Source organism: Sceloporus occidentalis, unplaced genomic scaffold (assembly GCF_023333645.1).
Source record: "Sceloporus occidentalis isolate IW3139 unplaced genomic scaffold, rSceOcc1.0.p SCAF_170, whole genome shotgun sequence".
Taxonomy (NCBI): Eukaryota; Metazoa; Chordata; class Lepidosauria; order Squamata; family Phrynosomatidae; genus Sceloporus; species Sceloporus occidentalis.
This window is the reverse complement of record NW_028317150.1, coordinates 1,815,858-1,830,476: the sequence shown is the minus strand read 5'-3', so window position 1 is coordinate 1,830,476 and position 14,619 is coordinate 1,815,858. Positions and strand designations below refer to the sequence as shown.

Below are 14,619 nucleotides of genomic sequence, written 5' to 3'. Positions count from 1 at the left end.
TTATTATTAGGAGCTTACATTACTTAAGAACCTTTATACAGCAGACGCTGCTTTAAGGACACTTGGCATTACGCCAGCACATCGGTTTGTCTTTTGAGCATTTCGCATTTGATGGTGGAAATGACCTGACGATTGCAGTCCATACATGCATTGATAAGTGAAAAAAGGTAGTGCTCCACTTTGAGGATATTTTTGCTTTACATACATGTTCTGGACCCTATTGTGTATGTTATTGTGAGGTATATAACTATAGTCAAATATATTAACGTCAATAACAGGAAAATATATATAATCAACTTGGTTATCTGGTGTTGCAGTTTTGTGCTTGCGGATCCGTATCATGTCTCAGGTGGTTGTGCGGTGACCATACACCTTGGCAAGGCTGGAGACTGGAGCATGTCTTACAGATGTGTGGCCCCTTCTTGTGGTGTGTCACAAATGATAGTTTGTCCGTTCAAAGAGAATTTGAGCTTGGCAGGGTACAGCATGGTGAATTAGATGGTGTGTTCTATAAATTGCATGCAGACTACAGCAAATTCCCTTCTCTTCCCAGCCACCAAGGCAGAGTAGTCTTGAAAAATTAGGATTTTAATCGTCTTGTAAGTATCTTGACTTTACCAATGAATTTAAGTAGTTTGATAATGACAGGCCTCAGTCTGTAATGGTTTGTGTGTTTCTCTGGGCCCAAGCAATGTGTTCTAATAGGGTCCTCGTGACTTGTCATTATATAAAGATAAGCATAACATGCTGGTAGTAAAAGCACCAACTGGCAGTATATACACGATCACAGCAGAATTGGTTCCCTCTGTGTGATGTTGAGAATCTGCCCTTTTCACCACAAGATTGGGGCAAAAGACTCAGAGTTTTCTGAGATGTGCTCACGATTTAATGGAACATGATGGACTGCCATGATAGCAACTTTATTGTAAATTATTTTTGCTTCTACTGTTGATTGTATAAGCGAGTGTGTGTGTATAATATAGCTACAATTTTGAATTGTGGTTGATCTTGCTAGACTACCAACAAAACAAATATAATAAAAATAATTTTGGTTTACTATGTTGGAAGATACAGCACCACTTTTGGGACTTGCACATAAATATATATAAATATATATATATATATTTTATTTTTTTTTAACATATTTTCTTTGAAATGGATGATTCCTTTTATGTCTTGGTGCCATTACTGGGGGCCTTTTTATTTTTTAAATTGTATTACATTTGTTTTTTGTATTTTTTATTTTTTTTACTTTTTATTTGACCTGCATGGTTGGCTGCAGTACCTGTGTCAACCTGCCACGGTGCTCGAGTTCTCAACATGGTCTGGAAAGACCGTCTGGGAACTCTTTTACTTTGAATGTGCTCTGCCATCTTGTTAGAGGCCGCATGTATGTAACACATGTCGACTTGAAATGCTTCTAGGAGCGATCAAACATGCCCCCTGACTTTTTTTGTGTTGCTGAATGCCTCTATATTGTGGCACTTCAGCAACACAGGCTGACCTTAGGAGTCAATCGTTGGACTCGACTAAGCTGCTTGGACAATTGTATACCCCCAACTAAGTAAGTTTCTTGGCTGTAACTTTTCAAGCTGGATTCCGCTATAAACATTCTACCAAGACCGCCATTACTAAAGCTACTAATGACCTACTCACTGCTAAATGCAAGGGTCACTATTCTATGCTAAGCCTACTGTTGCTTTATGCCCTCATTATCTCCCGCCTAGACTAGTGTAACCCTGTCATAGATGGTCTCTCTCATACCTGTGTCACTCCACTACACTGGCTGCCTGCGCTCACTTTTACTTTCAAAACTCTTCATAGTGGTTCCCCTACTTACATCTCCTCACTCCTATACAGTCTCTGATTTCTAGTTTTCATGCACACTTTCAAGATTTCTCAAGGGTTGCCTTCCCCCAGCCTTTCTGTCTTTCCTCCTGCCTACAATAATTTAAAAATACCCACTTTCCTAAGGAGGCCTGCAAACTTATGCATCAACACCCTTCCTCCCTCTTTAGCTTACCTTTCCTGGTCCCTTTCCTGCCCTCGGGCAATACGGAAGGAGATTGAGCCGCACAGGGAAGGCACTAACAGACACACCCAGCCATAAGGTACACAGCTAAATTTCCCACAATATTAGAAACAAAGCAACCACCCAGAGTAAGGAAGCAGATAGAGGAGCAGCAATAATAGGGCTGACCTTCCTTCTTCTTCCTCTCTTTTGTCTGGCTTAAACTCTGGGGACAAAAAACAAAAACTGTCTGCGCTTCTTACCCTAATATAGTTGGCAACAAATATATAAACATAATATAAATGAGAGTTGTGCCTTGACGTGGCGGGTGAGCTTAATTATGCTTTGGCCAATTCATATAACCAAAACCTCTCATTTATATTATGTTTATATATTTGTTGCCAACTATATTAGGGTAAGAAGAGCAGACAGTTTTTGTTTTTTGTATACATTGTACAGCCAATACACTGTTTTTGCAGCATGCTTACACCTGTTTGGTAGGCCTCGTATTATACATTTGTATTATTTGAGCCTGTGACTAGCTTAGCGCACCGACATTTTTTCTTTTCCCTGTTTGCACATATTTGAGGTTGTTGGCTCCTCATTAGTCTGGTTGCAGCTTGCTGTCCAGGGGTTAATAGGGAGGAGGTTTAATTGCACCTCCCCCAACACATTAATAAGGTTTTGGTAGCAGTATAAACTGCTTTGTGTGCCCACTATGTAGGAGGTGAGCGTAGGTTCTCACCCTATTGAGAGTGTGCCTTGACGTGGCGGGTGAGCTTAATTATGCTTTGGCCAATTCATATAACCAAAACCTCTCATTTATATTATGTTTATATATTTGTTGCCAACTATATTAGGGTAAGAAGCGCAGACAGTTTTTGTTTTTTGTATACATTGTACAGCCAATACACTGTTTTTGCAGCATGCTTACACCTGTTTGGTAGGCCTCGTATTATACATTTGTATTATTTGAGCCTGTGACTAGCTTAGCGCACCGACATTTTTTCTTTTCCCTGTTTAAACTCTGGGGAGTTAGAAACATTCCAGTACTGGCACTGCTTGCGGTAGTTCTGGCACCAGTGGCGTTAGTTCTGGCACCAGTGGCAGCTGCGGCACCATAGAATAGCTTACAAGCAATCTTCATCTTTAATCTTTCCAGGGTACCAGAACATGACCCCTCTGTGAGACTTTGGTACTGACAAAAATTGTGCCTCACTTTGGTAGGTCTGGTGGAGAATATTTTTGTACTACATCCAGGACGTTTGCTAGTACTGGTGCTGTTGCATGCAGCTGGTTGTGTTTTTTGACGCCAGTGAAGAAGGATTCAGCTTTAGTAGTATACTAGGGGTCAAAAGTCCCCTACCCTGCCTAATTTGTCACCAATATTCTCTGAATAATTATATTTGCGTTTCCCAAATGTAAGAGCCTTTGCTAGTAGCGTAAGTGTACAGCTAACACACAATTCAGGAACAGTATTTCAAAAACTGTCACACTGTGCAAGTGTGCATGCACATTTCCCTGCCTAATTTGTTTTGCTGAGTTTAAATCATGCAACTTAAACCCAATTCAGGAACAGTATTTCAAGAACTAAAACATACTGTGCACATGCACAGTGCCGTACCTTGCCTAATTTGTCAACATTTTCTGATTTAATATTTGCATTGTCCAAAAATAGGAAGCATTGATGGTAGCATAACCGTAAGGCTAACCAACATCTCAGGAACAGTATTTCTAGATCATGCACAATTCAATCCCTAATTTTGTCCTAAATATTTACTGATTTATTATTTTGTGTTGTCCAAAAATATAAGGATTTGCTAGTAGTATGAGTGTATTACTAGAACACAACTTCACAGGAAAATATTTAAGGAATTGCCTTCTAAATGTTTAAGTCGAAAAGTCAGAAAAATAAATTCTAAAATAAAAAGTGGTGAAAAAAATACCCTTCCACTGCAGTCCCAGTAAATAAATAATCTGAACTATAGCTGTACAGCTTCTCCACCCCAAAGTAGTAATTTGTTTTTCACTACCTGACACTCGCAGCATGGTAGATAGATAAACATTAATCTCTGCCGCTGTCACTGACTGTCTCACACTCCTTACTCCCATCAGTGGCAAATTCATATAGGGAATTCTGCAGATTCCCCAAATCCATTTGCAAAACAGACACCCTGAAAATTCATGTGAATTAAAGTGCATGTGATGGCTGGAATGACCCTTTAGGTATGCTTTACAGTTTATCTAAAATAACTTTTGTTGCAATGGAAAAAAAATAAATAAAATAGAAGCAAACTGAGCCATAGGGAAAATTCTAGGACATCTTATAAAGCTGTTGCAGCAGCAGTTGGGCATTTGGGCACAATGTATTTTAGCTATTCTAGTAACTATATTAATATTGTGTTACTGTATCTGGTAAGTGTTAGTATATAGTAGAGAAATGCTAGCAGCCACAATTGAGGATACACAAATATAATGAATTATTGCTATTTCCTAGACATCTTTAACACAGTGAGTGTCGAATTAGCGAGACTGATGTGCTTTATGTGCCAGTGTTTGATTTATACATTCCCTAAGTTATGGTTAAGACAGTCTGATTGTATATGCAGTATGTTGCTATATTCAAGTTACACCATAAGAAGACTCTTGTCTGTCTGTCTGCAAGGACATTCTGTCTTTTTTCATGATAATATTAAAACTTGCGCAGGTGTCTTACAGATCCCACATGGACATTTTACCATTTACAGCTCTTTGTACTCGTGCTGTCAGCTAAAACTGGCCAGATCCAGAGAGCAATAAACCTTTAATGTATGCTCTTTGGTAACTGGTTTCAGTACCTGTTAGCTCTCTGAAAACTGGCTAGTGGTCACATGCAGAATTACTTTACTAGGAACAAATGCATAGCAACTAAAAAGAAAAAAAAGCTTTTTACCATTCCTTATACTGGTTTGTCATCTCCTAGTAGGAGTATTTTTAAGTTTTAATAGAAAAAGTATGTTGTGTCATAGACTAGACTGGTTAGCAACTACTTCACAAATACCATAGTGTACCAATTATAGGCTACATTTTCAATTTTTAAAATAAGAGTTAAGGGTATGGCCTATAATCGGAGTTTGTCTCCCTAGCTTATTCGCAGACTGCTTCCATGCCCCTATATCCTTTCACGCGGCTCTGCTTCTTCTCTTGTATCTTCAGCTTGTCCCAATATGTTCAGTTTTGACTCCTGATGCACTTCCACAAATGGACAGAGCTTCTGGGCACACCTGCTACACCTATTGGAGGAGCAGGGGAGACGCTATCCATGTGACTCCACTCTTTTGTGGGCATACCCTAAGAAACCTCAATATTGCAGACAGATTCACAGTGAAAAATACGCATTTCTGCACTTCTCTTTCTCTGCAATATTGGAGCATCTTACGGTATGTCCACAAAAAAAATCATGGGAAGAGCCTCTCCTGTGTTCCTCCAATCGGGGGGGAATGGGTCGGTCTGTTTTGAACACACAAGGACAAGAGGAAGACAGCACATAAGGTAGGGAGACATTACGATAGTGTGAGAGAGTGAGAAAATATTCTTTAGCCTCCTACTATGTTTTCTTTTTTAAATTATTTTCTTTAAATTATCTTCAAACTTTAGGTATGCAACGTATAATATCTTATTGCAGAACATTAACAGCATAGGTACATACAATCTAACTAAAAAAAATGGCATGTGCATGTTGCATTTGAGACAAACACAAGGTTTTTAATCTGTATCTTTAAGTGGTAACAATATCAACATATTGGGAACTCTCAGGGTTTAACAAGATTTTTGTTGAAATGTATTAAGCCTTATCTTTAGGTAAATAATTTATTTTATTGACACAGAAGGGATACTACAATACAAGGTAATACTTATTGCACATAAGCAATAAAGGTCACATAAGTGTCATCACATAAAATCAGCCACATCATCAAACACCAGTCAACACTGCATGTTGACTCATGCGTGGAAATCAATAAAGGTGTCAAGAGAGATAAAACATGTAGACACTCATGGGGTTGCACGTAGATCAATCAGACATGGAAAATAAAATAAATGGTGACGCACGAATTCAATCGCATCAAGAGCTACAGGATATTACAGATGTCATACATACAAGAAAAATCACATAGGGTATAACAGAGCATGAAGGGACATTAAAGTAGAGGCATATGTAGTCAAATAAAATAAACAGTATCATACAATGGGTAACACATGAGGGGTAACACTAATCTAGTCTACCGACTCACATCGTCCCCAATGGAGTCCACCGCCCTCTCAGGCCATGGCAAGCAAGAACATAGTAACATGTTACTATGTTCTTGCTTGCCATGGCCTGAGCATATGTAGTCAAATAAAATAAACAGTATCATACAATGGGTAACACATGAGGGGTAACACTAATCTAGTCTACCGACTCACATCGTCCCCAATGGAGTCCACCGCCCTCTCAGGCCATGGCAAGCAAGAACGAAAAAATATATAATATTGAAGAAGCAAGAAGAGAGATGGGGGAGCAAGAATAGAGAGAAAAGAAGAGGACAACCACCCATACCACTGGAGAGAAAGAGATTAAAGCCAGGATCGTCCAAACAGCATTACCTCAGGAGCTCAGCCAGAGTTGTGGACGACAGAAAAATATCCAGCCCGCCCAGACCCCTGTATATGCCTCCATCCTGTCAGAAGACAGATGGACCAACTCCTCCATCACTCTTACCTCTTCCACCTGAGCCAATGACGGAGAGACGGAGCCTCAGTATCTTTCCAATATATGGGGATCAAGGGACGGGCAGCATTGAGATAATGCCGAATAACAGAGCAATTCATGAATGACAGAGATCTGAGTGGAGGATGAGGCAAAACCTTCAGACACCTCCTCCACTACGCGCAACACACCCCTCCAAAATGGCTGGATCCTCTCGTAACCCCACCAAATATGCAGGAATGAGGCAATCTCCTTGCCGCACCTCCAACAGGTGCGGCGAGGGGGGGGCAGTAGGTGTGCCTATGCTCAGAAGTTGATATGTAATCGATACCCCACCTCAAGGTATTTTCTCCGGTTGGAAGAACCGCTCAAAGACCGTGAGATCTCTTGTGAGATTGTTTTCCTGGAAGCGTGTTGATGTAGTGTGTGAGTTGAGCAAAGTGAAATCTTTGAAGTACGCTAGATCCGGGAGACGGGAAAACCCCCTAAACAGGAAGGGGAGCATCAATGTCCCACATGTCCGGTAGGCAAGACCCAGGACTCATACCCATCGACTGTAGAAACCTGTGCTCCATCCCCACTAAGAAATCCAAATTGCCTACGATAGGCGTCAACGGGGAGGGATAAGAGGAAAGAATCCTTCCAACCCGTCGGGAACACCAGACATCCAGAGTGGCTCGAACAAATGGGTTAGAACGCGACAGGGCCCCTGGGCGGAGCCACATGCAAGTGGAAAAAGGGAATTGTGTGTATGCTTGCTCCAAAGCTATCCATATTTTCGATGGCGGGCGGTAATTCCATTCCAGTTCGTAAAAGTAAGCACAGCATACTGCAGCCTGGGACTCCTTCCCCTCCAAACAAAATGGATCATTAAGGAGCGAAGCTCCCCAAAGAACGTCCTCGGTATGGATATGGGAAGGGTCTGGAAGAGAGACACAATAGACGTGAATGAGCGGGGAGTGAAATAAGAGGTTGAGAAACTGCGAACAGGAGATCATCTGCATACGCTGATACTTTAAGGCCTTTACTGGTTAGCCATGTAGTGGAGTACTTCGATGCATGTGATGGAGCATTGCCCTGCATAAAAATATGGTCTTCTTGAAAGATGCAGACTTTTTCCTGTACCACTGCTTCTAAAACCTGACAATAGGTTTGGGAGTTGAGTTTGAGTCCATCTTCAACCGGAAAAGGTCCAACTAGCTCATCTTTGATAATACCAGCCCATACCAGTACCCCTCCTCCACCTTGCTGGTGTCTGAGCCTAAGTGGAGCTATGTGCCCGTTACTGATCCAGCCACTGGCCCATCCATCTGGCCGTCAAGAGTCGCTTTCATCTCATCAGTCCATAAAACCTACGGAAAAACTGTCTTCAGATATTTCTTGGCCCACTCTTGACGTCTCAATTTATGTGTCTTGTTCAGTGGTGGTTGAGTTTCAGCCTTCCATACCGTGGCAATGTCTATGAGTACTGAATACCTTGTACTTCTGAACACTCCAGGTAGGTTGCTGGTAGATCTGGAATATGACAGCTCTGGAGGATAATGGCTTCCCAGTAGCTTCATGTTTGATACTTCTCAAATCTCTGGCAGTTAATTTGCATCTTTTATTTTGTTATTTTCATGCAACCTTGTTGACTATTTGCAACAAAACGTTTGATGGTTCTGTGATCACGCCTGTAATCTTAGCAATTTCAAGAGAGCCTCTGAAAGACTTTTTACAATTTTTGAGCTTTCAGAGTCGGCTAAATCTTTTTCTTCACATTTCGCCAGAGAAAATGAAGCTGTCTAAAAATTATACACACCTTGACATGGGGGGTTCATCTCCTTTGTCCACACCCTCCCACATTACAATAATACACATTACCTGATATGCTTAAATCCAATAAGTATTCAAGTTTATACAGCTTAGAGTGGGAAAATATGCATTAAAATTTATATGGTCAAAATACTCACTTGCCTAATAATTGTGCACACGGTGTATGTACTTAAGCTACCCAGGCCTTCTAGCTGTTTATGTAGTGTAGGACATCTCTTAGATAAAAAAAAATATTGGGTAATAAACCTGTTGATGGTGAATATTTAATAAGGGCATTATGGGAAGAGTGAGTCTGTTACGTGTGCTATAATACATATTAATATAAATAAAGTAGAGACATATATTTCAGTCTAAATACAAACATTACTATACCCACCCATATTTAAACAAGTTTTGAAGTATTTTAAAAAGTGAATTTACAAAATGTGAAAAAGTAAAGAAAATATACTTTATTTTGAAAAAATATATATATTCACATCTGGTATCTGTGTTACATGATTAAGGTACTCTGTGGGTTATTTCTGTAATCTGGAGATGCAGCTTAGCAAATTTTGGTAGATTTCTGTGCAGGTTCATATAACCTGCACGTAAGATCCTAAGCGGAAGTATTTGTGAAAGACATGCAGAAAATCAATAGTACTGCAAACTTCTAGAAATATATACTTTTGTAAGGTATCCTTAACTGATGTGCTTGTTAAACCACCCCAAATGTAAATGCAATAGACCCAACAAAACAAACTGAAAATTACAGTTTGGGTATATCCAGATTTGTACCCTGCGACTTTAATGCATGCGTTTTCTGCTTTTACTATGTTCCCCAATGGTTATATTTTACCATTTGTTTTGTATTTTAAGTGTATTTTAAGAAATATTTTATGTAATATACCATTAATACTACTTGGATCTTTTTCATTGTAGATAATGTGATCAATGGACAAGACTATGAAGTGATGATGCAGATAGACTGCGAGGTCATGGATACCCGAATCTTACATGTTAAAGCATCTTCCATCCCACCATTTCTAAGAGAGCACCGTGAGAACCAAACAAACTCTTTCTACAGCTCCCCCAACCCTGGTTCAGAAACATCCCATTTTGTAGGTGCTATCAGTGAGTCTCCACTCTGAATGGTGAAGATAACTGTTCAAGCCACATGCTGCCTCAGTGTGTTCTTAAGATAGTTCCAAGGGTTTATCTGCACCATTCTTTGATACACAATACAAAGACATGTTTATTTTTAACTTCTTGTAAAGTAAAATTACTTCTAAGATTGTATCTTTTAATCCACTTTGGCAGACTCAATTGGACACGGGTACTATACATATATATATATATATATATATATATATATATATACATACATATATATATATATATATATATATATATATATATATATATATATATATATATATGTGTGTGCGCGCGCGCAGCAGAGGCTTGTAAATTCAGGAAGGACAAACCTCTCGCTCTTGCTGGCATATGATAGTACAATATGTAAGTTTACTAGTGTGTGAAGGACACCAGTAGGCATTTAAAATGAACTTCAACCCAATGTTACCCATCCACATTTGTGTAGTAACTTACTGAAATACTGCAATTCTGGAAGTATTGACTTGATAACAGGGGACAGGGGACTGTCCAGCCTGACCTTGTTCCAATGCATTTCCATTTCATTGGTGTTTTTTTTTAAATCATAAAAAAAGGTTACAGAATGGCTGCATGAAATTTGGCGCTTGCTTTTTTACTTTTATGACTTGCATTCAGGGAAGCAATCAGCACACTTAAATATATTGCCTGTTCATGCATCTCAGTTCATCTTGAGTATATGTTAGTGGAGTTACCACTGAAAATCAATGGGAGTTACCGTAATCTTACTTAGGTTGAGTTGCTGCCGCTCACTTATGTTAGTTGAATTCCTGATTTGAATGTGTGCTTCAATAGAGGCACATGGGCAAGGAGGTAAATTTGATGGAAGTCTTATTTTCTACCTCCTATAAAAATAAATCAACCACACGCTGTATACATTAAAGTATACTGGAGTCCATGCTAAGCAGACTTTTTTAGGTATGTTTACGGTTTGAAGGTTCCTTTAAGCACTTTTTTACTATATGACTTGACCCTTTCTGCACACCTTTTATAGGTTTTTCTATGCTATCTATTTTAGAGAGGACTAGCAATATGCCACTGAGTGTATTGCCTTCTGTTTTATTTTAATGTGCTGTACTACTGGGCCGTTTGCTTGCCTCCAAATTTAAAACCTACTATTCCTTCTCTGGTTACAAAATAATCATTGTAACACACTGGCATTGCTCAGATTATATTGGGCCCTTTTCAGACAAAAAAGTTTTGATCATGTTCATTTTAATCTAGGGGATTGTAGTTTTTTTTTTTTATATGGGTTGAAATACTTGCAAGTAAAGAATCTTTTCTTATGAATTATAGTGTTCTGTTGTACTAAAAGGAAAATGGGAAGCTCCCTGTGTATATGTGTGAACGTGTGTGTGTGTATGTATGTATGTATGTGTGTATATATATATATATACACACACTCCTAAGTAATGAAATATAATATCACTTTTGTACATCATATTTTGATATTTTGCCACTGTTATTTTGGACTGACACTTAGTGATTTAGTAGTAAACGTTAGTAACATGAAGACATGTATGAATTAATTTGAGAATTTTCTTCTTTATGTGTTTTTATTGCAGCCTATTTATAGTGATATGTTAGACTAGTTAAAAAGGCATTTAAGCCCTCTCTATCCATCTCCTTAATGCGGCGAAGTCCGTGATCCCTAGATTCTGGAAGCAGGCTAAGGCCCCCCCGCTTTCTGCGTGGTTGAGTCGGGTGAATTTCGTTCAGCAAATGGAGGAACTAGTGCACTCCTCGAGGGGTTCGGCGTATAAACATGGGTTGAAGTGGTTGCCGTGGAATTCTTTTCTGGCCTCCTCTTCCTTTACTGCCATGCTAGGGGGTTGCTCTCTGGATTAGGTTCTGCTAACCTTACGTTACGTATTCTATTTCCTTTGGCCTCTCGCATGCTATGTTTTATAATCTCCATATATACAGTTTGGTTTGGACCGCTTCCCTTGCCTTGCCTTGTAACGCTTACCTTACGAGTCTTCTGTATGAGTCTTCTTTAGGACATGTGTTCTGCTCCTTCGTCTTCTGGTTCTCCGCCGGACGGAACTTCCCATTTTTGTTTTTATGGTTTTCTCCGTTTCAGTTTGTATTTGAGTTATGTGCTCATTCTCCTATCTGCTACTCAACTGTCATGTTTGCACACCGCCTATGTACCTTTGTAGGCGCTGGTGACTTCCTCGTATGTTGTATTGTATTTTTCCGATACGATACCTAGTCACGCTTCTTATGTGTACTGGGGCACGTGTTATACGCTGTACTGTGACACTTATACTTGAGCTGCACTTGTACTTGCCTCTCTTTTGATATCGGCCTTATGCCATTGACTGTGCATAGACCATTGTTATTGTATGTCTGTATGCTACTGCTGACATGTCTGTATTTTGCTTTCATACCTTTTAATAAACGGAGCATTTATTAAAAAAAAAAAAAAAAAAGGCATTTAAGTTTAAATTAATATTAGTTCACATAAGTATATAGAGAGATGTTAAAGCCAGAAACTCCACGTATAACCTCAATGTTTTCCCCAATTTCAGCAAACAATTGGCAACCACAAGTGAACAATGCAGAAGTAAAGATTTAAACAATGATAACACATAAACCTCTGTATGGGGGACTTTATTACTGTCCATCAATACATCAATATAGAATGGTGATTAAGCCAATATTTTTACATTCTTTATCCTCACAAGAATTGTTGTGTAAGTGCCTTTTAGTTTCATTTCTCCTCAATGTGTTTCAAGACTATGAAAACCTTTCATGCTTTATTTTAATCTAAACATTAAAAATAAAGTTTTAAAAATACCAAGCTGTTTTCTTTAACAAAAATGTTACATCATGTAGTATTGTTACACAGCTACATGTTATTCATACGTATATGCTCCAGCACCTATTTTAACCTTACTTAATCTACTAGACTTGCAAACTGACTCCTATAGCCTTATGGTAAACAAAAGAATGGCACAGTCTTAATCACATAGACACTGATTATGGCTAAGGATTTATTGAAAACTTTAGCTTTATTAAAAAGAATCTGCTCAGTGTGGTGTTTTAGCAAGAATTGAAAGCGCAAGCTGCCTAAGCGGCGCGCTAATTGTCCATTGCTGGACATTAGTTATATAATAAGGGTCACTAAAAGGTCAGGATAGTTAAGGCATAAAGTTTTGGTGGGCTAGGCTAGCTAAATCTAATTCTAGGTTACTGGGCAGGCAGTTTATTTAGCGCAGCTGATTGGTTTATCAGCTGTGCTGCAGCACTAGGTTTGATTGGGCTTTCTGTGCGGCGGGAAAAATAAGCACAGCTGATTGGTACAGTCAGCTGTGCTTACAGTGTGAGGCAACTGTAAAATAAATAAATAGTTGCTCGCAGGGTGATTAAATTCACCTCAAGAAAAATCTTCAAGGAGCTGTTGCTGAGCAAGCGTCCCACCCCCCCTCCCTTTTGTTTTAAATGTAAGGTATGTTATATGTATATTGTCGTAGTTTTATAAGGGGTAAAGGTCGCCTCTGTGTTGAGGTGGATAGAGGCTTGGTGTTACACAATCTGGCTGAGAAAAGGGGCGGATTGTATTTGGTGTATTATTTATAAGAAGTTATTTGGTTATTACGTTAAATGGTTTGTGTTGTTAATGCCTCTTATACCCTTTTAAATAAAGCTGCGGCCAGTTTTATCCAATTTACAATTCTGTGTCTGTGGTTATTTTATTGATTTGTTAGAGGTTAATATGTACATGCAATGGACAAGTATAAACCAATATATCACATGAATGACAACTGCAATAATAACCTCAAAGTCTGCATATACATGAAGTTTATTGAAATAAAATTAAATAAATCCAAGTTTTTTTTAATGGTAAAATAAATTACTATATACAACACTGTATTTTATGCTCAAATAAATATTTGTTTTCCCCTGTAATGTATCACATGCCTGTAATGGAAGTGACTGATCCAATGTTTTGTGGAGGCTTCTTTGTTGTTGTTTTTTTTTTTTGTAATGCTAATAAAGTATTAAAATCTTCTACTTGTCAAATTGTGTTAATGAGTTTGCAGAATTTAACTCTTAAATTCTCTTTGCTAATATGTATTCCCACAAAAGTACATACATATAGTTCCATCCTGTAATCATAGCTTACCAATGCAAGCCCTTAAGTATTAACTACGTTAGATTTAATACTCTAGACAAACAGCTCTGCAGCAAGCATCCACATTTGTGAAAAAAGGTCCTGGTTTCCTAATTATATAAGAGACCACATTTATTGTAAATCTGGCTTATATACCTTTGTTTGATGATTGTAATTTTGAAACAAAAATATATTGACATCAACACTATTTTATTTACAGACTTAAAATAGTTTGCCATCTGTAAAAATATGATTTGCCATCTGCTTAAAATTTAGGTCCTCTGCAATGGTATTTACAGCTGAGTGATTCTCCTATGTCTTAGAAGCTGAAGAAATAGAAAAGGTTTTGTGTGTTTCCATCGCCCTTAGCTCAGTCCATCTGAGTCTCTAAGGGAATACACCCACTGCAGCTGGATACCATAATCCATTGTACACCAGTTGCGGAAAGACATTTTTTTATGCGAAGGCAACTGATGTTTTCTCAAGTGTGTGGTTCAACCTTAAATATTGCATGTCTAGATTTCATAAATGTACTGCGCTAACTGTGCTTTCTTTGGGGAATTAAGGGATAACATTGGAAAGAAAAACAATAACTTGAACATTTTACTGTATTGTTCTTTTATTCATCGAATAAAATTCATATTTCATTTTTAGTTTTTTTCTGTTGTTTTTCTGAGTCATGTTAAACGTTTTGCGGCATCACAGTTGGTGTTATCAAAAATTGTATTCATCTGTTTAATCAGAGCGATAGTTTGGACCCCCCCCAGTCACATTTGGTAGGTAGTTGTCCTAATAGTT

At 38.5% G+C, this 14,619-nt stretch overlaps 1 protein-coding gene across 1 annotated transcript in view; it reads left to right on the top strand.

The window, feature by feature from the left end:
• The window catches only part of LOC149279351 (cyclic AMP-dependent transcription factor ATF-6 alpha-like), a 73,825-nt gene extending 64,146 nt beyond the window's left edge, over positions 1-9,679 (top strand). The window contains exon 15 of the mRNA XM_089501312.1: positions 9,471-9,679. Coding sequence (XP_089357438.1) covers positions 9,471-9,679 — 209 coding nt within the window. The remainder of the gene's footprint in view (positions 1-9,470) is intronic.
• Positions 9,680-14,619: the final 4,940 nt, after the last annotated feature.